At 55.2% G+C, this 27,775-nt stretch overlaps 1 protein-coding gene across 3 annotated transcripts in view; it reads left to right on the top strand.

The window, feature by feature from the left end:
- The first annotated feature begins 3,783 nt into the window (after window positions 1-3,783).
- Window positions 3,784-27,775, top strand: part of CORO2B (coronin 2B) — a 34,708-nt gene continuing 10,716 nt past the window's right edge. The window contains exons 1-3 of one of the 3 annotated variants that reach the window (XM_061446542.1): window positions 3,784-4,068; window positions 10,171-10,257; window positions 21,239-21,439. In XM_061446542.1, coding sequence (XP_061302526.1) covers window positions 21,239-21,439 — 201 coding nt within the window. In that variant the 5' untranslated portion in view covers window positions 3,784-4,068; window positions 10,171-10,257. The remainder of the gene's footprint in view (window positions 4,069-10,170; window positions 10,258-21,238; window positions 21,440-27,775) is intronic. The other 2 variants (XM_061446541.1, XM_061446544.1) reach the window with 2 other exon arrangements.

Genomic DNA, 27,775 nt, shown 5'->3' with positions numbered 1-27,775 from the left:
TGATGGAGTTGTGTCTTTCCAAGAGTTTCATCAAGTGAAGGGCTAAAACTCATCTGTGGTATAACCAGCTCAGCCTGGCGGCTTGCCCCATAGCCGTGGGTCAGTAGTGAGGAATGGGCTGGGGAGGTCTCTCCAGACTCACAATTCAGGCTGGCTCCGGCAGTATTTCACTCAGGAGCACGGTGGTGTATTGCTCTGAAGCGACATGCGCCTGTAGTTATGTATCCCAAAGCTCCCGATCAGAGGCATCGCGAACCGCGCTCTTCCCGCATCCCATGCGCACAGCCCAGCCCAGCCCAGCCCAGCCAGGCAGGCAGGCTCCAGTTTTTCCAGTGCATCCCATCCAGCGAGGAGGCAGCAGCATCTCCTTCCTCCCGCTCAGCAGCGCCGGTCACTTGAGCGCACAGACAGAGGCGTGAGACGAGCGCAGGGCACGAAGGACGGAAGCGCAGCCCTGCTCCACGCATGGGCTGCAGATGCTGCGAGCAGGGAGGGAGGTGGGCGCCCAGATTCCCCCCTCCAGCCTGCCTTTGGGGGGGGGGGGATTTGTTAATCAGCCCAGCTCAGCCCCCTGCGCATCCCTCTGCCTGGGTCCGCTTTGCTGCCGCGACGGTGATGGGCTTGTAGCCGCCTAAAGCGACGTTCACTATCGCTTCCCCCCCATCCAGGGTCCCTGGGGTCCCCCTGCATCCTCCACCCTGTCCCCGCAGGGTGCGCCCGAAGGCTTGCGAGCTTCCCCTCCTCGTGCATGCAGCAATTCTACCTTCAGAGAGCCAGGAGAGGGAGCCCAAGACACCCCGGAGCCCTGAACCCACCCAGGTCCCCTCCCACCGCGGCAGCTCCGCTCCCACCATCACCCAGGACCATGGTGCCGGTGGGAAATTCCATCTCCAGGTGGGAACTGCGGCTCCCTCCAGCAAGGGCTCTGCTCCACAGCTCTTTGCAGCGCGTCCTGATCCTGCCCTATAGGAGTATTCCTGTTGTCCACCCCATAGGCGTCCTCCTGGGGTACCAGAGACACATTCCCGAGAGGATGAGGACCGAGTGATCCTCCCCATGCAGTGTGTCTGATGATGATTTCCTCTGCTGTTTCCAGTGCCAGAAGGAGATTTCAACTCTTTGCATGCTCTGAGCATCTCCCTTTCCCTGGGGCTGCAGCAGGGGAGCGGGTGCTGTCATTGCAGGGCTACAAAAGGACCTCTTTGGCCCCCCAAGTCCAGTCTGGAGCCTTAATGGGGTCCCAACAAACCTTCAAAGCAAAACCCCAATAGAAAAGCCCCCGAGCCTTATCACTGGCTTAATATTGATCCAAAATACAATAAAATCCTTTCCAGGTTGCCAAAGGCTGAATGATTTGGGGTTGGAATTGCTGTGCTGTACTGGTGAAACAAGGAGCCTGCGGTATTTTCCTGGCTATGGGGCACATCTATGGCCCCCTCCAGCTCTCCACCGTGCTTCATGCATCCATCAATGCCATTTTCTTCCAGGACTCATGCACTGGTGCTGCAAAATCCTCCTTTCCCACCCCAGCAATGGCTGAACTGCCCCAGCATCCCTCCTGCTCCCAGAAAGGGCTGAGAATCCTGTGTCCCCCTGCCCTTTCCACTCCATCTACTGCCTGAAAGGGGGTCCCAGCCCTTCCCAACATCCCCCAGCAGCAGCATTTGGGGCTTGGGGGATGCAAGATGTGGGGAGGCCGAGTGGCTGCATCCTCCATCCATCCATCCATCCATCCATCCATCCATCCATCCATCCATCCATCCATCCATCCATCCATGGGATCCCGTGCCTTCCCAGCAGCCTTCCCTTTCTCACCCTACCTTCCCCAGATGTCCTAGTTCACTGCTCCAAGCGGGTTGTTTAATTAGCTAATTGGTGTTAATTAATCCCAGTGGCCCCAGATGGATGCAGGAGGCACAGCAGGCTCCGGGTGCTGCTGCTTCCGTGGCACAAGCGGCGGCAGCCGGAACACGTCAGCTCCTCTGAGGCTTATTCGAGCCTCAGTATCCCATGTTGGTCACTTCCCAAGCTCTGCTTAGTTTTAAGCATCATCTCCATCCCCATGGAGCCTTCCTCTTCCATCCCCAGCTCCCAGGAAAATGGGCTTTTTGTTGGGAAGAGGTCATCGCTGGGTGGATCGGGAATTAGAGGTGGCTGATGTCATTAGCCTTACATTAATTGCATTAACCTTGCTCACAGTTTCCAGCCCAGCTCACCCAGAGCTTTAAAACCAGTGTTGGGGTTTAGATGAATATCAGAGGAACAGGCAGTTTGTTACAGCTCTTGGCTCAATGGTACCAGATCCATGGATGTTTTGTGGGGAGGCTCGGCACTGGAATAAACCTCACTGATCTCTCATCAGACTCTTGGCTCAATAATCCCCTTATGAGAAGGAAATCCTTTGTTTATTGGCAGAGTCCTTTTCTTTAAGGGGACCTGGCAATGCGCTTGCTATGGGCCTCAAGTATTCGTAATGCAGCAGTAGTACAATAAATGGGTGCAATATCTCATCTAACGGCTGGAGAGTTCGGTGCCGGGGCTGTATCCTGCTGCTTTCATTCCCCTGTCACCGGGAGACAGGAGCTAAAATGCTGCTTGCTCCAGGTAGCGCTTCTCTCATCTCCAGGGATATGGATCTTGAAAAACATGAGGGAATTCCTGTGTTTGTGGCTGGAGCAAGGGCATGAAGGGCGCAAGGCCATGGGTATGGACATGGAGAGAGCTGGAGCAGCTCTGCTCTGGAGCCAGGCTGAGAGAGCTGGGCTGGGTCAGCCTGGAGAGGAGAAGGCTCCTGAAGGGGAGACCTGAGAGCAGCTCCAGTGCCTCAAGGGGCTGCAGGAAACCTGGAGAGGGGCTTTGGACAAGGGCCTGTAGGGGCAGGCCAAGGGGAATGGCTTTAACCTGCCAGAGGGGAGGCTGAGGCGAGCTCTGAGGAAAAAATTCTTGTGTCACTTGTCACTGCCAGTAATAGGGGGAAAAAATACAAATAACCTGGTATGTGAAGGGAAACAAGCACATGGATGGATGCTTATGGATGATATAGGACCGTAATGGATGCTACAGGACCCTTACGGATGCTATAGGACCCTTACGGATGCTACAGGACCCTTACGGATGCTACAGGACCCTTACGGATGCTACAGGACCCTTACGGATGCTACAGGACCCTTATGGATGCTACAGGACCTTTACGGATGCTACAGGACCCTTACGGATGCTACAGGACCCTTATGGATGCTACAGGACCTTTACGGATGCTACAGGACCCTTACGGATGCTACAGGACCCTTACGGATGCTACAGGACCCTTAGGGATGCTACAGGACCCTTAGGGATGCTACAGGACCCTTAGGGATGCTACAGGACCCTTAGGGATGCTACAGGACCCTTACGGATGCTACAGGACCCTTACGGATGCTATAGCCCCCTACTCGGCGAGGGACCAGGCAGCAAGGTGCGAACCCTGCAGCGCATCCCCACCTCCCGCGGCAGGAAGCCGGCGCCTGGGCTGCAGCCGCCCCGCAGCCCGTCCTCTGCGCGGTGCCGGGAGCCCGCATCCACCGACACCGCCTCGCCGGCAGGAGACCCGCTGCGCGCCCAGCGTGTGAGCGCGGCTCTAACCGGTCACCTCGGCCTCCCCCCGTCACTGCGCATCGCCGGGGGGGGGGCGGGCAGCAGGTGCGGGAACGGGAACGGTTCGGGAATTCGGGATGGCGAAGAGTTAAACAACGGGAAGTGTGTGTGTGTGCCCCCCCCTCCTCGATCCCCCCCCAAGCTCCGTCACGGCGCGCGGGCTGACATCACCGCCGCGCGAGCACCGACGGCTGCGGCGGCTCCCCCGGGCGGGCGGTGCCGGGCTCCGGGCCTCGGGCTCCGCGCTCCGGTCCCTGCCCGTGTCCCGCCCCGCTCCCAGCGCAGCGGCTCCCGCTCCCGAGCCGCCTTTTCCTCGTTGTTTTATACCCGCCCTCCTCCTCCTCCTCCTCCTCCTCCTCCCTCCGCGCCGCGCATCTCCCGCCGCCCGCGGAGCTCCCCGAGCCCTCCGCCGCCTACCGCATGACTGTCACCAAGGTAAGGACCGGCCGCCACGGCTCGCTGCTGCGCGGCCCTCAGCCCTGACACCCACTGCGCGGTCCTGGCCGCCCGCAAGGTGCCGCGCAGGGGAGCGGAGCGGGGCCAATTCCTTTTAATTCCATTTTATTTTATTTTATTTTATTTTATTTTATTTTATTTCATTTCATTTTATTTCATTTTCTTTAATTTTAATTTATTTCATTTTACTTTTCATTTCATTCCTTTTATTTTAATTTAATTTTACTGTATTTGCATTGTATTTTTAATTTCTATTTTTATGTTATTTTATTATTTTCCGTTATTCTATTATTTAATTTAATTTTTATCCTTTATTATATTTTTATTAATCTCTTTTATTCTGTTTTATTTTTATTATTTAATTATATTTACTTTTGCTACTTCATTACTTATTTTCTATTATTATTCATCTTATTATTTATCACCCATTTGTGTTCGTTTGCACTGATTTATGACGTTATTTCATCGTGGTTTATTGTTTTCCTGCCTCTCCCTCCTGCTCCCCCCCGGCTCGCTGCTGTGCTGCATTTTTAACCCTTGGAGGTTATACCCGGGGGGGCCGGGGCGAGCGGAGCCCCCCTCCAACACGGAGTGGCCCCACTTGGGGCCGCTTGCCAGCGCTGCTGGTGCCCCGACCCTGAGCCTCTACAGGTGGCTGCTGGCCTGGGGAGTGGGGGGACGGACACCCTGGGAGTGGGGGGGGGGGGCTGCGGGGTGCGAGGGGCTGAGCAATTCCCCCCCAAGAGAGCTGGTGGGTGTGGGAGGTGATGGGGAGCTGCCGGGCGCCCACATCGCTGCGCCGAGGTTGTGCCAGGGGGATGCTGTGTTCAGGGTGGTCCAGAGCCCTGAGCTGGGTTAGTACGACATGGAACGGAATGGCAGCATCCAGAGGGAAGGGGCCGCCTCTGGGCTGTGGAGCCGTGGGGAGCAGAGCAGTCCACGCTGGACCTGCTTGACCCAAGCCCTCCTCACTCCAAAGAGCCTGGAGAGCATGCCCAGGCTCCCCAGTGAAGGGGAGGAATCCTTCTCTCCCATCATTATCCTTAACAAATAACTTGCATTTTGCCTGCTGGGCTTTTGCTGGGCCGCCACCAGCGTTTGCATTTGTTGTTGTGTGTTTCCAAGCACCCCGTGCTGCATCCATTGCTGTCCCACAGCATCTGCGTTCAAGACAAAGCGTGTTTCCAGCTTGTCTGGGTGCTGAGGGAGGGGTGGAGGGAAAGAGGGAGGGATGGATGGACCCCAAAGGTCAATTGGGTTACAGGAACTACAAACTGGCATCAAGTGTCGTGGTTTTAAGCCAGGCTGGCTAATTTGTAGTGCTCATTAACTGGAGTTTTGCTGAGTGCAAATAGCTCTATTCAGAGCTACGCTGAGAAAGGGCCGGAGGGCGAAGGGAAAGCACCTTCAGTAGGATGGGGAAGGAGCCTGCTGTTGGATTTCAGGGAATGGGGGTGCAAAATGGGAAGATCCATGTCATGTGCACAAAGCAGGCTTTTGCTCGAGCACTGTAAAGCTCTAATGCACCCTATAAACTTTATTTCCTGTAATATGGACTGTCTTGATGTCAAGAGCAGCGTCTGACGTGCCACAGCATCAGGCCACAGGCATGGACCCCAGCACCGAGGTGGTGAATGTGTCCTTCACTTGCTCGTCCTTCCCATAGTACCCAGGTGGATGTGGTGTGGGAAGAAGAGAGTGGCACAAGCACGTGTGGGAGAGGAGATGCTTTTCCATGTGCTTTTGGCTGCCAGGACTCAGTGCAAAGGGAAGAGTCCAGTGACCCAAGGTTATGGGGGAAAAGAGGGTTTGGGGACCAGGAATCATGTGTGTGTTCCCACAGTGGGGCAGGTGAAGGGGACTTCGGGGGTCTGCACCCTGCCCAGCAGCAGGTGTCCAACTAACACCAGTACAGCCCACAGATCCCAGTGCTCTCAGGGGGAGGCATCTACAGCGTTCCTGCAACTGCTCCCACGCTGGAAACAGGAGCCATGGGCAGGATTTCAGAGGCTTTGCCAGTATTCCCGAGCAATTGATCCTTAGGGAAAAACTGGTTTGAGAACGAAGTGTGGGTGCTGACGCCAGGCAGAGCTGGGGAGGCATGGAATGCTTCTCTTGGTGGGGGGGTTGGAAGGGAAGAAGGGGGCAGGAATATCTGCTGTCAGGATGTGCAACAAGCTGTTTGCATCCCTGTCCCAAGCCACCCCCTTCCCTCCCACAGGAGGAAGTGCAAGCAAGCGGCAGCATCCCAGACCTCGCTCTGCCGGGGGAGTTTGCTACCCAGGAGAGTTTACACGGGTGATAAACAGATGGAGGAAGGCCGATGGAAATGCAGGAAGAGCCCACGCCTCGTGCTCAGGGAGCTGCCCAAACCCTGCAACGCTCCCCTGGCATCGTGGCACGGCAGGGTGTTGCATTGCATGGCAAAGCACGCTGCTGCATTGTATGGCATGGCATTACGAGCCAGCAAGGTGGTGGCGTAGGCATCAGCTGAGAAGATGCTGTAGGCATCAGGGGCAACTTCATCCCTGCTGCAGCTGGTCCTGCGAGGGCCTGGGGCTCAGGTTTGGTCTCTGTTGCTTGCAAACACCAAAGCAGCCCAAATGTGATGGAGCTAAATCAGTCTGCTTGCAAGAGCAACAGCAAAGAGTGCTGACAGGTCAGGTCCCACGGCAGGTGCCTGCTTTAGCAGGGCTGGGTGAGTGATTCCTCATCCCGGATGAGCTTCTCCTCGTGCGGAAGAGCACGGAGCCAGGCAGGGCTCGGGATGTGAGTTACAGGATGGAGAGCCAAAGCGGGAGCGAAGAACCCACGCTGGGCTCTCCCCATTCACTTGCCATCCAAAGGCTAACGGGCTCTTTGGGAATACCCAAGTGGGAATCCTGTGGCCGGGGAGGAGCTTGGCAAATTGAACCTCGGAGCATGGGTTGCGCCGGGTGTGCTTTGGCAGGCAGAGGCATGGCAGAAGTCCCTTGGGATATCAATGGTGCTTCCAGCTCCCGCCCATCACCAGAGGCGGTTTCCAAAGCCCTAAATAGAATTAACCATGAACACACGTTACTGGGGCCTGGGGGGGGGGGTGCATTTGGGGAATGGAGTTTTCAAATGACCGGAGGGTTTACATGGAAGATGCAGTTTAAAAGTGGATGTGTCCGGGAGGCCCCATGGTGAATTATCCCATGCTTTACCGTGTATTAATTGGTGTTAAGTCATTAAAGCCACGCTGCCGAGATAACAGCTCATCCTCATAGCTCAGCCAGCAGAGGAAGCCAAAAAGTCAGAGAGGAAACTGTAACCATGGCCTGTCATGATCACACTAAATGAAGGATGCTCTAAGCCAGGTAAAATAGCAGTTACTGCAGAGGCCCTTGATGGAGATGGCGTGGTTCCAATGCCATGATGCTCCTGATGGCAAGTCACGGTGTCCTCTGCTTGGTGATCAGGGCAGATTTAAATAGTCTGGGGCAAATGCTGATCCCGTGGAAAAGCTGATACTGATTCAATCAATAGGAAGCTCGATTGGAGGCACTGGGCCATGCTATCAGGGGAAATGGCTTTGCAGCAGCAAGGCAAGCCCAGCTTGACTTTATTGCCAAGGAAAGAAGGGGTGAAGCCTTCTCTAGGTGGTTTGATAAAGACGAATTCGATGAAGCACTCTGTGTGCTCTGGTGCTTGAGAACTGACTCCAAACGAGAGTAATAAAACTCCAGGTAATGGATTAGGTGCTGGATAGCCAACATGTCTAGAAAATAAATTCGATTAATTGCATGAACATCTCTAGATTAATGCATTTATTCTTACATGGGATTTTGCCCATGGCGTTCAGAACAATAGGGCTCCTTTAACTCTTGGTCTATGCAGAGCCGAGCTGCTGGCACAGTGCTGGGATCAAGGGCAGATGCTCTTCCCGGTGGGAGCGAGCCACAGAGGCAGCAGTGAAGGTGGATGGGGGAGTAGTGGGGCTTCTTGCTGCTCCAAAATCCCTGTCCTTCAGCGATGTGGCGGTAGGAAAAGCCTCCCTCATTTGGGCTGCCCAGACACGAATAAGTCATGGTGCAAAGTGGATTCCTGAGGGGGATTGGAGGCAGGCAGGGAGGATGCTGGCTCTTCTGGAGGAGCTCCTTTGCAGCACGTGATGGGTGGCAATCACATAATGGTGCCAGGGCTGGAAGGAGGCAAGGGGATCACATTGCTCACCAGCTGGAGCGGGCTGGAACAAGGCACTCAGCCCTGAGCTGCTCGTGAAGCACAGAACAAACCCCCTTGTCTCCAACAGCGTGGATGTTCCCTGATCTTTAGCTTTGGAGGGCTGGGGACGAGCATAACGGGCTGCTTTGAGCCTAAAAATGGAAGCTCCCGTTTCAAGCAGCATTGCTCTCATCAAAGGCAACTTGTCTGGCCTGCAGCTTTGCAATGAGTTTTAATTGCGACTCAATGCAGCATTAATCTGGCGCTCTAACATCGCCTGTCTGCGGCCAGCAGGCTGGCCGGGCTCTGTAATTCATACCCTGCAGAGGCAGCGCGGGGTCAGCCCCCCTCTTCTCCTCCTTCTTTGCATGGAAATTTTACCAAACGCTGAATAGTTCAATTCATTACGGCCAGGATCGGATCCCGGATTCCCATCTCCCGACTCAGTGTGTCATCCCCCGAACCTGGCAGCAGCAAAGCCTACGTGCCGGAGCCCCCCCCAGATCCATGAATCCCATCGCTCCCGCGCCAGGCTCGGCTCCCAGAAACCCCGCGCTCCTTTGTTCATCGCAGAGCTGTTGGCAAAGCCCCTTCGCTGCGGCTCTCAGAGCCCTGAGCATCACTGGGGAGAGCCTTGGGAGCAAAACTGGGCTGAGGCCGGGCTGGAGCAGCCGAAGATGGTGCTTGAGTTGAAGGCAGTAGGGAAATAGGGTTCAATAGGGCTAAACCCTTCAGACCTGAGCCCAGGTTGGGGTCTTGCTGTGGCAAGGAGGTGGAGAGCGCAACAGGGACCCTGCTTGATGGGGAACCGGGGTGGTGAAGGGTGACAGCCACCTCTCTGCCCGGAAAATAAGGGTTTCCAACCTGTTTCTCCATGGAAGCACCTGCTCCTGCTCAGCGCAGGGATGGGAGGTGTGCCTACAAGCATCCGGGGGCCAACTGTAGCCCCTGTCTTCCCGATGGGATGTGGGTCTGGATTTTCCCCTCAGAGTGCTGGTTTCTTCCACCTGCTGTGTGAATCCCTCAACAACCTGTTGGGAAAAACCCTTATGGGAAAATCCTTACCTGCCTCCTGCACCAGAGAGTTGGGAACAGCCACATTCCAGACAAAAAAGCCCCATCAGGGTCAGGGTCATCCTGGGGATGTGCACTGGGTATAGGCAGGTGCCAGTGCCGGGCACCGCTGTCACAGAGCAGATGCTGCTTGGGTTTGGTGACAGGAAGGACCTAAAAGGCTGGATCCTGGAGTTGTAGGGGTGCTGGGTGCCAAAGCCTGAGCTGTCAGCGATGCACAGAGGGTCCCTTTGCAGCCATTGCCAACCCTTTGCACAGCCCAGCCCTGAGCATCCTGCTCTCTGCCTGTACAGTAGCTGCTATAAATTCCCAAGGGAATAATGGCCTCTCTGTCCAGGCACAGCTCCATCCTCCTCATGCCTGCCCCAAGGCACACTGGCTGGGGGAGATCCGGAGTGATGGGGGCCACATCCTCACCCATCCACCAGGATGATGTTTGGAGATTCCACGGCTGCAGGACCTGTGGCTGCAGGCGTGGTGGAGCCATCCCCATGCCAACAGCCAGCATCCAGAGCCTCTGCACTGGGTGCTTTGAGACTCAATATTCCCAATGGTGAATGAGGGATGGCTCAGCCCGATGAAACCCCTCCTCTCAGCGGGATTAAGCAGCAGTTTCGCAGTGAGGGGCCTGGAATTAATCTTAATATCATTAGGAATTAGCTGCCTGCAGCTGCACTGGCACCGGTGGCTGCAGCCCCGCTGCATGTTGGCACCCAGCATCCCTCCAGTGCATTTGGTGCAGCCAAGATTCAGGCTTCATGCCCAGTGGGGCAGGCAGCAGCGGTGCGGCTTGAACTAAAGGGTTTCCCTTTGTTCCAGGATCGAGGAGCACCCACGTTTCTCTGATCCCTGTGTCCGTTCCTGGGTGTCCGGAGGCACCTCAGCCCGCGAAGCAGAGCAGGGCAGGTGAGGATCCCGATGGACCTCGGTGGGCATGGAGAGGGATGGAAACAGCCCAGGGACATGGTACCGTGCCCAGCAAACCCTCAGCCACCCCAGAGGGACAGGCAGCAGTTGTACGGCCTGGAAAGCATTCCTTATTGAGTGCAGGAGCAGCTCTCCTCCTCCCAGGGTTTGACCCTATATCCCAATGAAGCTTTGTACATCAGTTGAGAGCAGATCCATGGAAAACTCTGTCCTTGTGGAAATGCTGACTCCTTTAAGCAGCCCCCAAAAAGCCGAACGTACAGAAATAGTGCTTGGGTGAACATGGGTGAGCTGTGGTGTGCAGTGAGCATCCGTGCGAGCTCAGGTGGCTCCTGTGCCTTCCCAAGGGATTCACAGTGAATCCCCATCAAACAGAGTCACTTTGGCTGCTCTCAGAATTATATAAAACACAAAGAAACGCAGTTCTGGAGCAGTCTGTGCTAAAAACCAAGGAGAAACGGGGAAAAGGCGAGATTTGAGGAATGTGGGTGCATCACAGAGCAGGGGAGGAATGTCGCAACTGTTCCTCCCTGAGCTTCCCTGCGCCTGAAGAACACGGCTCCCTTTCACTTGAGGGGATGGGTTCCCTCTTCCTGGCTGCTGGGGCACAAGGAAGGGCTTGTCCGGACTCCAGCTCCCTGTAGGGCACGGGGCAGGCTGGTGATGGGGGCTCGGTGCCTCCCGCATCCCGTGGTGGATGCGACCTCCATGCACGCAGGCTCTGGCAGCTGCTGGCAGTGGCAGGCAGCGGGTTTCCGAAGCCTGAAGCCTTCAGAAGGTTGTGGTGTGTTTGTTTCTTCTTTCTTCCTGTTGTTTTGTTTTAATTCCTTCTTTTCCCTTTACCCCCAACTGGGACAAACTTCCCCCAAAAAACACCCTGTGGTTCTGTAAGCTGCACGTGAGCCAATGGCCCTGTGAGGGAACGGCTGCGATGGGAAAGGCGCAACCAGAGCTCAGGCTGCGGGATGCTGCCCCATGGCCTGAGGACCCCCCGGATGCTCATTTCCAGGGAAGGTTTTGGGTGGAAAGCAAGGCGCTGTCTCCCTGCTTTACAGAAGTCCTGTTTGCCAGGATAAATGGGTTTCAGTGGTTCATGTCCCAGCTGGGGCTTGGTAAGGATGTTTTCCGGCTATCACAGAAGCAGGAACGTTGGTGTTCCTGCACTCCTTTTTACCTGGATTTTTTCCCCCTTAACATCTTCCCAAGCAGTTTCTTACTGTAGGGTCCAGCAGCCACCCTTCTCCCTGCCATCCTGCAGCTCTTCAATCCCCATCCGGGTGGCTTTTCACTTCCTTACCATTGAAGAGCTGGTTACCTCCGGAGGGGTAGGATTTAGGGCACCCTCCCTTTCTCTTGTTATACAGCAGCCCTGTTTATTCTGCTTAACACTGCTGGATCCTGGCTGGAAAAACCCTGGTGCAACCAAGTCTCTTGGCTCTGTCTTCTCGATGATGTGTGATGGGATGTGAAACAAGCCTCATGGATGAGCTCCTGGCTCCGGTACCTGCTCATCCCAACACGTGAACAGGGACTGGTTTTCCCCCTCTCAGGGTTTCCTAAAACATTCCCAAGCTGAGAAGAAGCTGCAACGTTTTGCACTCAGGGGAACGTTATTCCAAGGAGCTGGAGGAGGGAGGAGAGTGAAATCCTGTGGTCAGTGACCCAGGGCAGCGCCGGGAGCCAGAAATGCTTTGTGCTCCATCAGGATGTTTCCTCTGGCTTCGCCGGGTGGGAAGGAGTTGGGAAACAGAGTGGGAGGAAAACTGCTTGTTTACAGAGCCTATGGATGAGCGTGAGATTTGTGCTGCTTCTCAGCGCACGGGCCCAGGAGAGGTTTGGTTTTTCTCCTACGGAAGCCTTCCTGGGTGGGGGGGGAAATGGTCCAAAATGGGCCCCCCGCTGGTACCACAAATGCTGGTGCAGGGATGCTTTTCGCATCACTCCCAAGCAGTCCGTGACAGCAGTGGGACCCTGTGGAGCGCCTGGGGACAGTGGCTGCAGAGGGATGGGGACTCACGGGGACAGCCCGGCCCCGTGGCCATTGCACATCTGGCCTCGCTTGGTGCTTGTTTCCCAGCGGTTCAGGAGGAGGAGAGGCTCTTCCCAGGCAATCCGGGCCCGCTAGAAAGAAGACAGCATTGAAGAGCTGAACTCCAGGGAAATCCCAGTCACTTCCTTCCAGGCTGGAAAACACTCAGCTGGCAGATAGGCTTCGGAAACGTTCATCTCTCTTTTGTCCTTTGTGTAGTCTGCGGTGATGGGATTCATCCTTAGTGTTTGTAAAACCATCTCCCAACGGAATGGCAGCATTCCCTGCCATGGAGCGGCCTGTGAAACACCCCCAGCACCTCTGCCTCCCCACAGCAGAGGTTCAGCTTTGCCGTGCATCTGCACCCTCATCCCCATCACTGCTGCGCAGCTGTACCAGGCAGGGTGAAGGGGCCGGAGGGGATGGGGACATGAGAGCCTGCTTGGTAGCATCACGCTTTTCTGTGAGGCCCCGCTCAGAGCGCTTATTCCGGTGTTTATTAGAGCCCAAAAGGTGTTTCCTGCGGTGGGTGCAGAGCTGAAGCCATTTGCTCGGCTTCCCTCTGCTGCTCCAGCTGCTTGTGCCATCAGCCGGGCCCATAAATAAGGAGAAAACAAGGAACTTTGCTGATTGCTGCAGGATTTGGGTCTCCAGAGTGTTGTCAAGAGCAGGCTGGAGGGCTCTCCCCTGCCCCGTGGGCTGTGTATGTGTAAAGGGCTGATGGGGATGGGGGCATGGAGTCTCCCATCCTGGTAAAAACACACAAAGATGTTCCAGCATCACAGAGGTGGTGCAAACAGAGCCGGTGGGGTGGGCTGAGATGGGAGCAGGAGATCTCTCTCCCTGCATGGCTGATTCATCTTTCCCCCCTGAGAGAAGAGGGGGCTGAAGAGATGCATGAATAGATGTTGCTTTACATCCTGCTGCTGGTCCCAGGGTTTCTGGACAGGTTAATGAGCACCTTAACTGTGCATGAGTCAGGTAATGTGCCCTGTACATAAGTGCTTCCATTTGCTCTCAGGAGCAAAAATTGTATTGAAATCACTTATTACTTTGTTCTCTAGAAGAATAGGCTGAGAGAGCTGGGCTGGGGCAGCCTGGAGAAGGGAAGGTTCCTTAAAGGGAGACCTGAGAGCAGCTCCAGTGCCTAAAGGGGCTGCAGGAAACCTGGAGAGGGGCTTGGGACAAGGGATGTAGGGACAGGCCAAGGGGAATGGCTTTAACCTGCCCGAGGGGAGACTGAGCTGAGCTCTTAGGCAGAAGCTCTTCCCTGGGAGGGTGCTGAGGCGCTGGCACAGGGTGCCCAGAGAAGCTGTGGCTGCCCCATCCCTGGCAGTGCTCAAGGCCAGGTTGGACACAGGGGCTTGGAGCAAGCTGCTCCAGTGGAAGGGGTCCCTGCCATGGCAGGGGTTGGAGCTGGAGGAGCTTTAAGGTTCCTTCCAACCCAACCCATTCCATGGTTCTAACAAAGCCGGCGGTGGTGCACGTTTGTCCTGAGCGGGGCTGGCAGGTGAGGGTCACTGCTCATGGCTCACGGAGCTCATCCTCATGTCCTGCCACCAGCGATGCTCCAGCTCCTGCCAGAATCACCCGGGAGCATCCCAGCGTGGGTTTGGCTCCTGCCCTGCACTGCAGGCATGAAGGGTTTGTGTGTTCTGCTTCGCCCCCCGGGATGGCGAATTGGATGTCCCTGCTCTCCCTGCCTGCATGAGCTCTTGTCGAGTCAATGAGGGACCTCCGCAAGCCTAGTGTGCTGGGAGGGGGGGCAGGCACAGCAGCCTGGTGAGCGTCCTGCACAGGGCATCTTGATAAGGCAGGGACAGGGAGATGCACAGAAACAGCAGCACAAGCAAGCCGAGAGCCCAACCCGCTGCCTCTGCTCTGAACGCCCCTTGGCACAAAGGAGAAACCACTTTATTTACACCAGGGACTTGTTTCTGAGCTGCTTCTGCTGCGTTTAAATCAACCTCGGCTTGCGAATGCACCCAGATGCCCCGGCCGAAGCATCAGTCGTGTGGCAGCGCTGGGTCTGGGCTTGCAGGCAGGTTTGGTGCCTGCATTGTGCCTCCGCTCTGCCAGAACGCGTTGCCCTCGGCGGTGGAATTGCCATTATAATGAAGCAGGGGATGCGCCGAAGTGTTAAATCTTACCGAGCCTCGTTAGCGTGAAAGCCATTAACGTGAACAAAAGCCGGTTTCAAGGTTGAATTGAGAAGCATCAGAGCCTTAGAGTAGGGGGGAGATTGAAATCAGCGTTTGTTTGGTTCTAATCTAATGCGCACGGAACAATGAGCATTTGATGACTAATCCTGGCGATGCTGGGTGTCTTATCGAAAAATAGATGCTTCATTTCAAGCTTTTCCTTAGGGAGCAGCAGAATTCCGCCACACAGGCTTTGCTAACGCAGACCCCATCTCTGCGTGGAGAGGGGATGGGGCAGGACACAGCTCCTCCTTGTGCATTTTCCCCTCTGGGAGTCGAATATACGGGCTGTGCTCAAGCAAAGCGATGAGGCTGGGGCAGGAGGTGGCTTTGGGGGACTCCCCTACGGTGCAGTTATTGCAGGAATGGTGTTCTGATGTTGGCAGGTGTTGATTTAGGCTACAAGGATAGCTCTGCTCGTCCCAGTGCTTCACAGGCCTCCCCCTCAGGTCCATGGTCAATAGGCACCGTATCCTTAGGGAAGGGGTTTAATCCCTGCCACGGGCAGGGACCCCTTCCACTGGAGCAGCTTGCTCCAAGCCCCTGTGTCCAACCTGGCCTTGAACACTGCCAGGGATGGGGCAGCCACAGCTTCTCTGCGCCTCAGCACCCTCACAGGGAAGAGCTTCTGCCTTATCTCCAACCTAAATCTGCCCTAAATCCAACCTAAACCCCAGTGAAAGAGCCCTGATTTCCCATTAAAAACCTCTCCAGGGCCATAGGAGAGTGCCACAGCCCCCATCACCTCTCCAGCACAGAAGAAGGGCTCCCCCTGCACCAGGGCTGGGGGTTATTGCCAGCCCCCCTCCTAAACCCACTGCTCTGTACAGGTGAAAGCAGGAATTCATTCCTCAGAAAGCTCCTGTGATTGAGGCAGATGAACTGGCGCTATATATAGGAATTATTGTTAGGGATTACAGAGCTCTGGAACTGCCTCTTGCAGCGTTCGGGGCTCTTTGCACAAGCTCTGCCTCCCGGCTGCTGTTGCTAAGAGTCCCGAGCCTTGAAAAGATGCATTTAAAAGTAACCGCATTGAGACAAGCCCCGTGTCCTGCTGCTCCTGGTAGGCACAGCCTGGAGCTGCCAGCACGGCTGAAAAGCCTCCAAACTGGGGCTGGATTCTTTTGCTCCTTGGTTCCTTTTATTCCAGGCGAACGGCAGAGCTGTTCCCGGGGGATGCGGGATGAGCTGGTCCCTGTGGGGTTTGTGTGTGCTGCCGGGTTAGAGCTGCCTGCCCCATGGCATCTGGCTGATGGGGTGCCGGTACCAAGCCTCCATCCTATGGAAAACCCCGCAAGATACGAAGTTGTCTGGGTTTGTGTTAATGGAATTGCTCCAGAAGCTGCTCTCTGCTGCGAAACTGAACGGGGGGCTGAAACACCCATTTCAAAGCTCATTTCCCTCTCTTCAAGAAGCAGGAGCTCGCAGGCTGCCCGCAGTGGGGCAGCTCTGACCCCTCTGCAGCCACAGAGCTGTTTTGCTCCTCATCCCTGGGAGCTCCCCTTTTCCTTGCTCGTGTGTCAGCCCTGTGATACACGATGGAATACTGCAGCTCCTGGGATAGCTGGGGAACAGAGGCAAGTCAGATCCCTGTCACCTCCTGCATGGACCAGCCTGCTACAGGCTGCAGCTGCTCCTTGGCTTCATCACCTTAACCCAGCCCTGTGTGTATGGAAAATCTCTTGCTGACTGACCTACATCTCATGCTCCTGTCCATCTTCTCCCTGTATCTGCTTATGCAGTGGGGCAGGATGGCAGTAAGATACCGATGCAACCCTTCAGAGGTGCAGGGAGTGTGACAGGCTTCACCCAGAGCTGCAAACCCCGGGCCCCTCACCTGTAACACTGCTCCTGGGGTGCTTCCCACCTCCAGGTCTGTGTTTGCCCCTGGTTTTGAGGAACAGCTCGGAAGTGACACACAAACCCTTCTATGCCTTGCTCCTCAACGGGATATTTCAGCTGCAGGCAGGATGTTCCCCAGCCCGGGTGCAGATATCCTTGCTCCCATTATGAAACCTCAATGAGCTGCTTTGTTCTTTTGTTTAGAGAGGAGGAGCGGGATGGCAGCGCTGCCCATCCTCCTCCTCCCATCCAGGGGTACTGGGGGGAGCAGATGCTCAGCACTGGCCTGCATCACTGCTCAAGGCTTCCCAATGCGCAGCTTTCTGCTCTAACTTGCTGCCAAAAGAGGTTTCCTCCTTCCGGCTTGGGATCTGGGACACACTCATCCCCTCAGGCACTTAAAGAAGCCAAACGTTGCAATGAGCCTAAAAACACCGGAGCGGAGCGGAGCATTTCTCTGCTTGTTTCATGAGGCTGATGGTGATGCTGGATGCTGTGATTTATTTCATTGCCTCACTTCAAAGTGCTTGATGGCGTTCTTGGGGTTTGTGTAACTTCTGCTCGAAACAAGGGAGGAGGTTTGTAATGGAAGGAAAAACCAGAGTCCAAGAATAACGCAGGACTAGAGTGAACCCTGGAAACGGTGGCACATGGGTCCGAGTCCAGAGATGGATGGAAATGAGTCCTATAAATCAATAATATTCCTTTTAATGCTTCTGAGCCATGGAGAGTGAGGTGATGGAAAAATAAAACCACCCGTCAGCATCGGGAGAACGTGGGGGTTTACTCCAAAAGCGAGTTTCATAGGAACTGCATATTGAAGGATTGAAAGGCTAGGGATAACAGCTCCCAGAGCTGCTGGATGCGGCGCAGGAGCTGGGCCCTTGATAAAAGCAGCTCGATCAGAGCCATTGCTCCAGGAACATCTGTGGCTTCATGCATGTGCACCAGGGCAAGAGGCACACAGGAGCTAAAATGAGCTTCCAGCATCCCCCATCTTCCCTGAATTCACCCCGTTTCCTTTTCCCATTTCTCTGTTTCAGAGCACAGCAAAGTGTGGTCATGGGGGGGGGTGATTTGCAATGGGATCGATGAGTTCTGAACAAACACAGTTTTAAGTCAAAGGAGTTGTGAGTGAGAAGGAAAAGGTAAAGAAATTTTGGGAAAAAAAACCCAACCAAGAGTCTGAAATGCTGCTCATCTCCATGGGTGCTGAAATGCAAGGGTTTAAGTTCAAGGTGAAGACAGCAATGCAATCATAGTCACCAGCTGGTTTGGGTTGAAAGGGGCCTTAAAGATCCTCCAGCTCCAACCCCTTCCACTGGAGCAGCTTGCTCCAAGCCCCTGTGTCCAACCTGGCCTTGAACACTGCCAGGGATGGGGCAGCCACAGCTTCTCTGGGCACCCTGTGCCAGCGCCTCAGCACCCTCACAGGGAAGAGCTTCTGCCTAAGAGCTCAGCTCAGTCTCCCCTCGGGCAGGTTAAAGCCATTCCGCCCTTTAAGTCCCTCCTTAAGTGTTGGGGAAGGTCCCATCCCCTTGAGCACACCAATGCCACCACATCTGGGCCATGGCCAATGTCCCCACACCCTGTGGGACACGGGATGCTTCAATCTCCACATGCAAATGCCATCCAAAGCGCCCAGCACCACCACCGTGCCCCTGGGAGGAAGCTCAGGGCAGAGGGATCAGGGTGGAATAGGGACTGGGTCTTTTCCAGCCTTTCCTCTCCTGCTTTGTCTCCCTCCTTTGGGGAAGGGGCTGTTTCCTCAGCACCATCTGCAAAATGCTCTGTGCTGCATCACACCACAACATCCCACATCTCCCCTCCTCTCCATCCCCTCCTCGCCTTCAAAAGCCTTCCCCAGGAAATAGGATGTTTGTTCAGCTCCAAACTCCAGCATTCCTCCTGCTCTGAGCCCGGAAACCCCAGGGAGCGAAGGACTCCGCAAAGGAATATGTGGAAGGAAAATAAGTAAATAACACAACCATGTCCCATTGGAAGCTACACCACTGCTCTGGATTGCAGAGCCTGCGAGATAGGAGACTTCCATCCTCCTGGCTAGAAAAATCACCTGATTTTCAACAGCTTTCCATCATAAAGTGGGGTTTCTTGTGGGACTACGTATTCTGCTGGGAAGACATCCTGCATGGAGCCTGTCAGCAGCCACGTTTGCACATAGGGGCTGTGCGTCACCGTTTGCGTGATGGTTTTTCATTGATTCTCTTCTTCCTGGCATCCCTTAGGTCACTCGGGGGCCTTGTGCTCTCTCTGCATCCTTTGGGAGCACTCGGGTGCCAGGGAAATCTTCCTGGATAGAGCTGTGGTGTCCAAGGGGCTCCTGCTCCTTCTGCCATCCCCTGCATGCTTGGAAGCTCCATGAGATGGCCCTGTCTGCAGCACCAGTTTCAAAGCGAAGGTCGAAGTGGGGAAAAATAAGTGGAGGAATGAATAATGCAGTGAAATGGGAAACCAAAGCTGGCATCTGCTTGGAAACTCAAAGTTTTCAGCAAGCTGGAACCGAGACATCAATTACAACACCCAAACGGGATAATGCGATGGGAAATAATCCAAATGGGAGAATCCAGATGGGAAAGTGGTGGTTTTATTTTGGCCAGAACATCTTTCTAGGTTTCTGTTTGTAGGCAATGCCTATGCTGTGGCTGTAAATGACTTTAAATCCCCCATCAGCATGAAACTGTCCCATCAGCTGCGTTTCCCTGCTCCTCCCCATCCAAAGGCTGGTGCTCCCTGATGCCGATGGGGCTGGAACCCCCTGGCTCTCCCTGTGGCACGGGATCTATTCCTGCCTTGGGAAGGCCTCCTCCAGCTTCCAAAGCCAAGGATCTGCAGGAAGGGGCCCATCCGGGAGCCTCCCGCAGCACAATGTGGGCTCTGGGCAGCCCTGAGCAGGGATTTTGCCGTTGTTTCCAGGCTGCCTCAGCCCCGAGGCCGTGGGATGATGTGAGGCTGGGATACAGGAAACACCGGCTGAGGTTAAGGGAAAGGAACTCTGGATTTCTCTAGCGACACAGGCACTTGGGCTTATTCCTTCCTCCCAGCGTGGCAGGGGCTGAACGGAGCCTGGCCCTGCCTTTGGAGAAGGAATAGAACAGGGAGGGGTGGGGAAAAACAGATGCAAAAGATGCTGGAGCAGCATCACCCTGGTGGTTGGGGACCACAGGGAACATGGAGCACCCACAGCACACATGGGAGGACCCACGTGAAGGGTAAAACCCATCTCGGGGCTTCTCGGAGCTTATTTGTGCTGGTGCATTGCTTCGTTAGGTTGAATGTTTCTGGATGCAGAAACTATTGGGAGCCTCTTTTCTGGTGCCCCACAGGGTCAGAGGGGTTTCTGCAGTGGGGCACAGGGGTTTTCTCCTCTGTGGGGACATGCTACAGGGCATCTGAAGAGTTTAGAGGGGGAAAAACAGGGGGAAAAGGTCCATTTTGGTAGATTATGGGGCTTTTTTTGCAGTCGGTCTGGAACAGAGGGGCAGAGACAGCAAAAACAAGAGCAAAATCAAAGTCTGGGGACCATGGAGCAAATCGGGAGCTTCAAACGCCAGCAAAACACATTTTAGTGCTGCATTTACACAATAAAAGGTTACATTTCAATGCGAGAACCGCTCGGACAAAGGAAGATGCAAGAGGGAAACGCAGTGAAAGCCGCTCCTCAGGCTGCGCTCCCGTTTCCCCTTGCCCTGCCTGGCTCCGAGCGCTTGGGTCGGTTTGGCAAAGATCCCCAGGGCTTTGTTGGACGTGAGTCTGCATTTTTGCAGAGCAGAAATGCCTCCAGCTGAATAAAAAAAAAAGCAATTCTCTGCTCTCGTTTTGGGTTAAATCCGCGGGGATCTGTGTCCTTTCTCCTTGCAGCCTGGGGATGGCCGAACCCCTGCTACTCCTCATGGAACGGTTTGGGATGAAGGGACCTTAAAGCTCCTCCAGTTCCAAGGGACACCTTCCACTAGAGCAGGTCGAACACTCGGTGCTCCCAACCTTGTGCCCATGGTGCTGGGTTTGGGGAGGAGGGGGGGGAAGCAGGGAATTGGATTTCTTCAGGATTAGAGCAGCCACTGGAGAGTTTCCCTGGTGTTGCCCCTGGCTGGGGGATGCTCCAGTGCTTTAGTGCACACTTACATGCTCTTGTCAATAGATGCCAGTTATGAAGACACGAGCGGTGTTGAGCCCTCATGTGTGCAGTTGCCATGTCTATGGGTAGAGCTGAATAGTAATGCTGCTTTAAGGTGGCTTAAACACTTAAACACAAGTCCTGCGAGCTTGAAGGGCCTTAAATCTTCATGGATTTCATCATGGGTACTTGTGCTGCCATAAGGAATGCTCATAGGTGACTGAAATGGAAAACCAGTCCGTGGGATCCCTGGTCCACAAGGATGAGCTGATGAGTACCTGAGGGTATCTCACCAGTGGGAGCAAGTGCTCCTACAAAGCTGTTGGTCATTCCAAGTGGGAAAACCCGTACGGAATGAGCCGAGACAGCTGAGCACAGCCTGAACCAGCTCCGCGCTGCTCACTCCCTGCCTTAAGTGCTCTTCTTCTGCCCCACTGCCTGCATTCATGTGGTCCAGACTGATCCATTTCCAAGTCACCGCGTTAAAAGCCTTAATGCATCTGTCATATGCCCATGGAGCCCTGGTGCTGCGTGTTCCAGATAACAGCTCATGCTCCAAAGGAGAGCAGCTTCAATCTTGCAACAGCAGAGAGCCTTTTAATGCCTTTTGCGAGCGGTCCCTTGTGCCACCTCCGATTGATATCAAGGGTGTTCTATTTGCTGCCCCATGCCTTGCAAGGCAAATCCCCTATTGCAGCACGGGGTGGGAAGCGGGGTGCTGGGGGACGCTGACCCCTCTGTGTCGCCCTGCAGATGTCATGGCGCCCGCAGTACCGCAGCTCCAAGTTCCGGAACGTCTACGGGAAGGTGGCGAGCCGGGAGCACTGCTTCGACGGCGTCCCCATCACCAAGAACGTGCACGACAACCACTTCTGCGCCGTCAACGCCAGCTTCCTCGCCATCGTGACGGAGAGCGCCGGCGGCGGCTCCTTCCTCGTCATCCCCATCGAGCAGGTAACGGCTTCGGGACGCCTCCGACCTGGAGGGCGGATGCAGGATCCATTGGGGCACCCCCTCCTGCGCTGGGATGAGTTGAGGTCTCTGCTGTCATGGAGTCATGGAATGGTTTGTGGTGGAAGGGACTTTAAAGCTCCTCCAGTTCCAGCCCCTTCCACTAGAGCAGTTTGCTCCAAGCCCCGTCCAACCTTGAACACTGCCCGTGATGTCCTTTCCTGGGGTTTCCTTGTGCAGGGCAGGGAGGATTTAGAGCTGCTTTAACGGATCGGGTTTCCCTTTGGGAAGAAAATGAGACCTTTGTTAAAAGCATGGTTGGCATCTCCCAGTGGTGCGGGCAGGGCAGACACTGGGCACACCTCCACCCTATGGAGATGCCACTTGGGTTTGTGGCCCCGGTATTTCACAGCTCCCAGAAAGCAGGGAGACCCCCCCCTGTCCTGCCCAGCAGGTCCTTGCCCTTTCCTTGAGCTTGTCCATACAACCTCAGCCCCTCAGATTTGATGCCGAGAGGGAGATCTTGGTTGCACACCCTCGTTTCCTATTGCAAAACCCCAGGGTTTTTGCTCTGTGCACTGCAGCAGATGCCACCTCACACAAGATCTATAGTCAAGGTCCATCACCAGTGCCCAGGAGCCATGTGCTGTGCAGAGAGCCTTGGGCTTCAGTTTGTAGCTGAACCCATCTAAAGGACTTCGTGCAGAGGCATCATGTAGCCCTGTCTGCAGTCTGCTCTATGTCTTGTCTGCAGCGCACATCCTTGCTCCCTTCCCCGTGTATTTGCTTCCCCAGCTCCCTGTGAATCCACACATCTCTTGCTCCTGCAGCTTTAAACTCCTGTAAACTTAGCTGCTGCTTCGGGAGCTGCCCCATGGGACCACGTTTGGTCTCCTGGCAGATGCAGCCAGGCAGCAGCGACCTTGACCACGAAATGAGCATCACCTTTGCTTTGCTTTGCTTTGCTTTGCTCACACAACTTGAGCGCTGCCTTTGGGTACCAGGGTTGCACTGATGCTGTTGCTCTCCCACCGGTGTTCCAGACCGGCATCTTCATCCCATACCCAGGTACTGGGGGATCCACAGGCTGCAGGAGGAGAAGTGGGACACCCATTCTTAGGAGCAGTTTAACATTGGAGGAGCTGCACTCACTCCCCTTAAGGATGCAGTCACCGTATGCGACCTGAAGACACGCCACACGCGTCCCCCATGTGATGTTCACATCTCTTCCGAATCCCTCCTTGAGTCCTGGAGTAGAATCAGCTACAGATGGGAGAAATTATAATCAGGGTTTTAATTGCAGAGCACAGCTTGACTCTTATTAACATTCACAATACCAGGAGCTCTGTCTGAGCACCCAGAGCCTCACACCATGGAGCAGGACCAGGAGGATGCCCATCCAGGCACCGCTTACTCCTGCCCTTAAATCCTCAGCTAATCACTGGGTGTTGCCAGCAAATTACCTTTATACCCTATCAAACACAGCCCTGTCCCACTGGGATCAGAGCAGAGGGAAAACGATGCTGTTTGCATCCTGTTCCCAAGGGCTCGCTGCGGAAATCCTGGCAATGGTGCACCAAATCCCAGCCGGAGCAGCCCGCGTCAAGGGCCTGCACACGCCTTTGTGCAGACTAATCATGTCATTATTTATTTGATATTTAAATAGGTTCTGATTAGCTCATTAAGAGTAAACTGATTTTCTTTGGAAATCAGCAGCCCTCTAATTAATTGGCATCCATATTTAGCTGCACATAATGAAGGTAACCTAGATACTGCAGCTCCACTCCGGCTTTGATTTGCTGCCATCCTTTCCTCACCCCCCTCCCCACGTCTGCCCTCTGTTCTGCTCAGAAATGCTCACCAGAAACCCCCCTGCTTTCTGCTTCAAGTGACAAAGCATTTGCATACGCTGGGCCATATGTTCCTCTGCCTGCACAGCAGAGAGGCTGGCTCCTCCTGTATCCCCACAGCTGTCCAGGGATGCGCGACCCCTTCTGCAAGGCTGAGGAGGTTGGAGACATGGAGCACGGCTGCTCTGTGTTCCCCGTCCTTCCCGAGCCTGCCCATGCGGTGCACGATCCCAGATTCTGGAGCTTTGGCCACTGGGATCCAGCTTCTCCCCATCACTGCAAGGGCTTTGTGCTATAGATATCCCTGGAGAGGGGGCGAAGGAGAGCTCGTGCTCAGGCTCGGCAAGAAGAGGATTTGCTTCCCAAACTGAAGCAGCAGAAGGATTTGGTCCCAGATTCAGCTGCAGGGAGCAATATCCCTGTGTTGTGAGTCAGCAAGGGGCTGAGCAAAGTCCAACCTCACACATCCCTTAGGGCCAGCACTGAAATCTAGCATCCCCATCAACAGCACAAAGCCCCATGGGTGATCCTTCACCTCCTTCTGGGCTTCCAAACACTCCAGGGTGCATTTTATGTCATTCCCAGGCTTTTCTTGGTAGAAATGAAGCATTCCCACAGGTGCCTCGGGCAGCACCAGCTTTGGCTGACCCGGGGTCGGCCAAAACAGCCAGGGAGAAGGAAGCTCCATCCATCTGTGGATCTGTTTCAGCTGTGTGTGGTTGAATGAGCTTGGTTTCAACGGTGTTGGGGTGGGGAAGGATGCTGGGGGCTGCTTTAAGGGGAGTGGGCTGCCATGCAGCTCGCTCTGCATGCTGCAGGGCTTCCTTTAGGCAGGGGAAGGGTGCTTGGCATCACCTGCCCTGCCGCAGGAGGGTTTTGTTTCTGTAGGGGATGAAGGGAGCTTGTTTTCCACAGGCAGACAATGTTATCTGCCTGCATGCCTGGAGGAAGCCGGAGCAGGAAAGGGGAGTCTCTGTTTACCCATGGGAAGCTGAAGTCCAAGGCTGTTGTTCACGTCGTAGATGTGGTTGGTTGGGAGCTGTTTGTGGGGCTGGGCATGGGAAGCCCCTCAGCCCGCTGCTGGGCTGTGCTATGGTGTGAGCAGGGGGCTGAGCCCCACTGGGTGCGTGGGACGCTGATGCCCATCACTGCAGCCAGAGGGGCTGGTAGGAGGCTGCCTGTGGGGGTGACAGCCCCATGGCTGATCCCCACAAGGGTCCCACGCCTGCAGTTCTGTGTTCAACAGCACCAGAGGGACGTGGAGCTGTTGGAGTGAATCCCGAGGAGGCCATGGAGGTGCTGCGAGGGCTGGAGCAGCTCTGCTCTGGAGCCAGGCTGAGAGAGCTGGGCTGGGGCAGCCTGGAGAGGAGAAGGCTCCTGAAGGGGAGACCTGAGAGCAGCTCCAGTGCCTAAAGGGGCTGCAGGAAACCTGGAGAGGGGCTTGGGACAAGGGATGTAGGGACAGGCCAAGGGGAATGGCTTTAACCTGCCAGAGGGGAGACTGAGCTGAGCTCTTAGGCAGAAGCTCTTTGCTGTGAGGGTGCTGAGGCGCTGGCACAGGGTGCCCAGAGAAGCTGTGGCTGCCCCATCCCTGGCAGTGCTCAAGGCCAGGTTGGACACAGGGGCTTGGAGCAAGCTGCTCCAGTGGAAGGGGTCCCTGCCCGTGGCAGGGGTTGGAGCTGGATGGGCTTTAAGGTCCCTTCCAACCCAAACCAGGCTGGGATTCAATGAATAACCCCAGGGCAGCAGCTGGCGAGCAGGCGGAGCAGGATGTGTGCTCCGGGCATCCTGCCCTGGCTCCGGCTTGGCTCAGGGTCCTGGTGGCATCTGCTCTGCCTGTGTGCTCACAGCATCGCCCGTGGGAGCCCTGTGCACGTCCCTTCCATAGGGACACCTCTGCCCCAAGGCTGGGCAGAGAACAGATGCACCCATCACACGTCTGCACCCATTGCTTGTGCTGTGCTTCAGAGCACCAGCAGGTTTTCTGCAGGGACAGTGCAGGTTTCTCTCTATTTCTTTATACATCGAACTAATTCTCATGTCCTTGGGGCTTTCCTATCTTTAAACTGAGGACGCAGGAGCCTCCTGTGCTCTGTGCTACCTATTTCTCCCTGTGAATTTTCCCTCTTACCCGAATTTAGTCCGCAGGAGGCTTCTGCTTTAACCTGGAGCTGGCCAGAAAACAAAGAGGCCTGGGGCTTACAGAAAGAACTGACACATCAGCATTGCTGCTCCGTTATCCCATGTCCTTGCGTTTATCAAGGAGACATCAGGAGAGCAGCTGTGGGAAGCCCAGAGCTGGGATTCGGCTGGGTTTAAGCACCTGGATCGGTCAAAAAGCATCAATGCGAGGTTTCAACGTTGGTGATGGATCAGAGGGTGAATGGGGCTTGAAAACGGGCTCCTTGGACCAGCAGGAGCTTGGGAGGGGAAATAGGGATCCTGTCCCCATTGACGCCGCTCTATTTGCGGCAAAGCCGTGGGTCGGGCCCACGGAGCGCAGCAATTGCCGGCCCCCTCTGCCGGTTAAAGCCTGTCCTCGCCGGGATAAGGCGCCGGTTTGCTCCCAGGGAAGCAGGGATCGATTCCCAGCGGCCGTGATGCGATGGAACAGGGACGTTGTGCGGCGTTCGGCTCTGGCATCGACGAGCTTGAGCCCGGCTGCTGCTGCTGTGAATGCTGCAGCGAGGCTTGGGATGGGGTTAATCTGTGCCACTGCATTGCCACAGGCTGTGGGCATCGCCTTTGAGGGCTCTGCGTGCTGGGGAAGCTCATCTGATGGTGACCCCCAGCACAGGCAATGAGGGTGAGATGGGTCACGTCTGTTTCATTGAACCCCATTTCTAGCCGCACAAAAGGAGGGACTGAGCTTTAAACCTTCATCTCACCAAAACCAGCACGAAGCAGCGGTGATTTCTTTCCCTGCTTCATGATTTCCAGGGCTTAACTGGGTAACAAAAAGGGTAATGAGGCTTTATACATGGATGTGATCATTTTATGGTGATTAACATGGTAAATCTGGGACTGTTTACCCCAAAGCAACCCTGAGCATGAGTTTGCCAGAGACAGGGATAGCATCACTTGGGGAAACTGAGGCACGGGCGCTGGCGCTGCTTGCTCAGGGTGTGGAGGATGAGGGAGAGGATGGCCAGGCGTGGTTATAAGGGATACAAGCCCTGGTTTAGCCGGTGCTGGAGGATGCACAGAGCACATCCCATCTCCTCCCCTGCTGGAAGCTCCCAGGTGCTCCAGGCTGCTCTCACTGCTGGTGGTGTTCTCCTGGAGGTGGAATCTCTGCTTCTCTCAGAGGTGCCAAAGCCTGAGCTGAGCTTTCCCAGTTTGCTTATGAGGAAGCTGGCTCTTGGCTTCGTGCTTTACTCACTGTTCCCATTCACAGGAGCAGTCAGGAAGCTTGGCAGCGTGTCCACAACAACCAGGTTACTCCCTGCAGGACCCAAAAGCACTCTCAGACCTTTCCCATGCCTGGAGTTGATGTTTCGATGGACAATGTTGTTTATTCCAGGCATGGGTTTCTTTGGGGTTGGGTTTCTCAATGGATTTATAGTACTGAGAATCCCTGGACCAGCTTCCAGGCGGGTCAGTTGTGTGTGCCCATCCTTCCCAGGGGATGATCCCGCTGGGAACACGTGGGATTGACCAATCTCCTCAGTCTTGGCTGGCCATGAATGGCTCCCATCTGGTGGTTTGCAGTGCTGGAGGCTGGATGAGCATCCTGGCATAAGGGAGGATGCAAGGGAATAGCAGTGAGGGTGGAGAAAGGCTTGGGGCATCCCTATGCTTATCCAGTTGTTGGAGAGAAACCCTCCAATAGCAGCATCCTTCCACCTGCACGTGGGAATTCCCTTGGGGAATTCTGTGTACAACTGCACGAGCGCTCGGGGCAGCAAACACTGCCTCTTGCTGCAACACCTCCCTTGCATTCGGGCTCTCACGCTCTTGGCTTCGACATCTGTGTCGCAGATGTGATGCCCAGATGGGCCTGGAGCCCTCCGCTTGCTCCCCCTTCCCAGGGGCCGGGCCTTGGGGAGATGCTCAAGCAGCCCCGCTCCGTGGCAATGGGTTTTCTGGGTCCTTGCCAAGGGTTTGTCCCGTTTCCCTGTTGCTTTTGCTGGTTCCTTTTGGCTGGGTTCCTAATGAGAAGGAGTTAACCTGCGGCGACCTTCCCATGTACAGCAACCATGCAGGGATCTGCCCCAGGTCAGGGGAACCGGTGTAACTTCCTCCCCTTTGGCTCTCAAATAGGAGAGGCCCTTAAAAACACAGCAGTAAATGTATTTACTCTTAATCTCAGCCACTGGAGACTCGTGTGTACTCAAGGATTTCCTGGGAAACCCTCTAAAGCCCCTACGGCTCAGGCAGCGCTTCCCTGATCCCTCTACAAGCTAATAAGGGATTAGGGGGCATTCAGGGGAAGCTGCTGGGTGGGGAAGGGTGACCCCGGGGTGGTGGTGGGTGCTCCTTCCTTGCG

Source organism: Pezoporus flaviventris, unplaced genomic scaffold, assembly GCF_033815535.1.
Source record: "Pezoporus flaviventris isolate CSIRO_AGI_PZ_B2104156 unplaced genomic scaffold, CSIRO_AGI_Pfla_v1 ptg000006l, whole genome shotgun sequence".
Taxonomy (NCBI): Eukaryota; Metazoa; Chordata; class Aves; order Psittaciformes; family Psittacidae; genus Pezoporus; species Pezoporus flaviventris.
The sequence above is the reverse complement of the archived record's forward strand: the minus strand, read 5'-3'. Positions and strand labels throughout refer to the sequence as shown.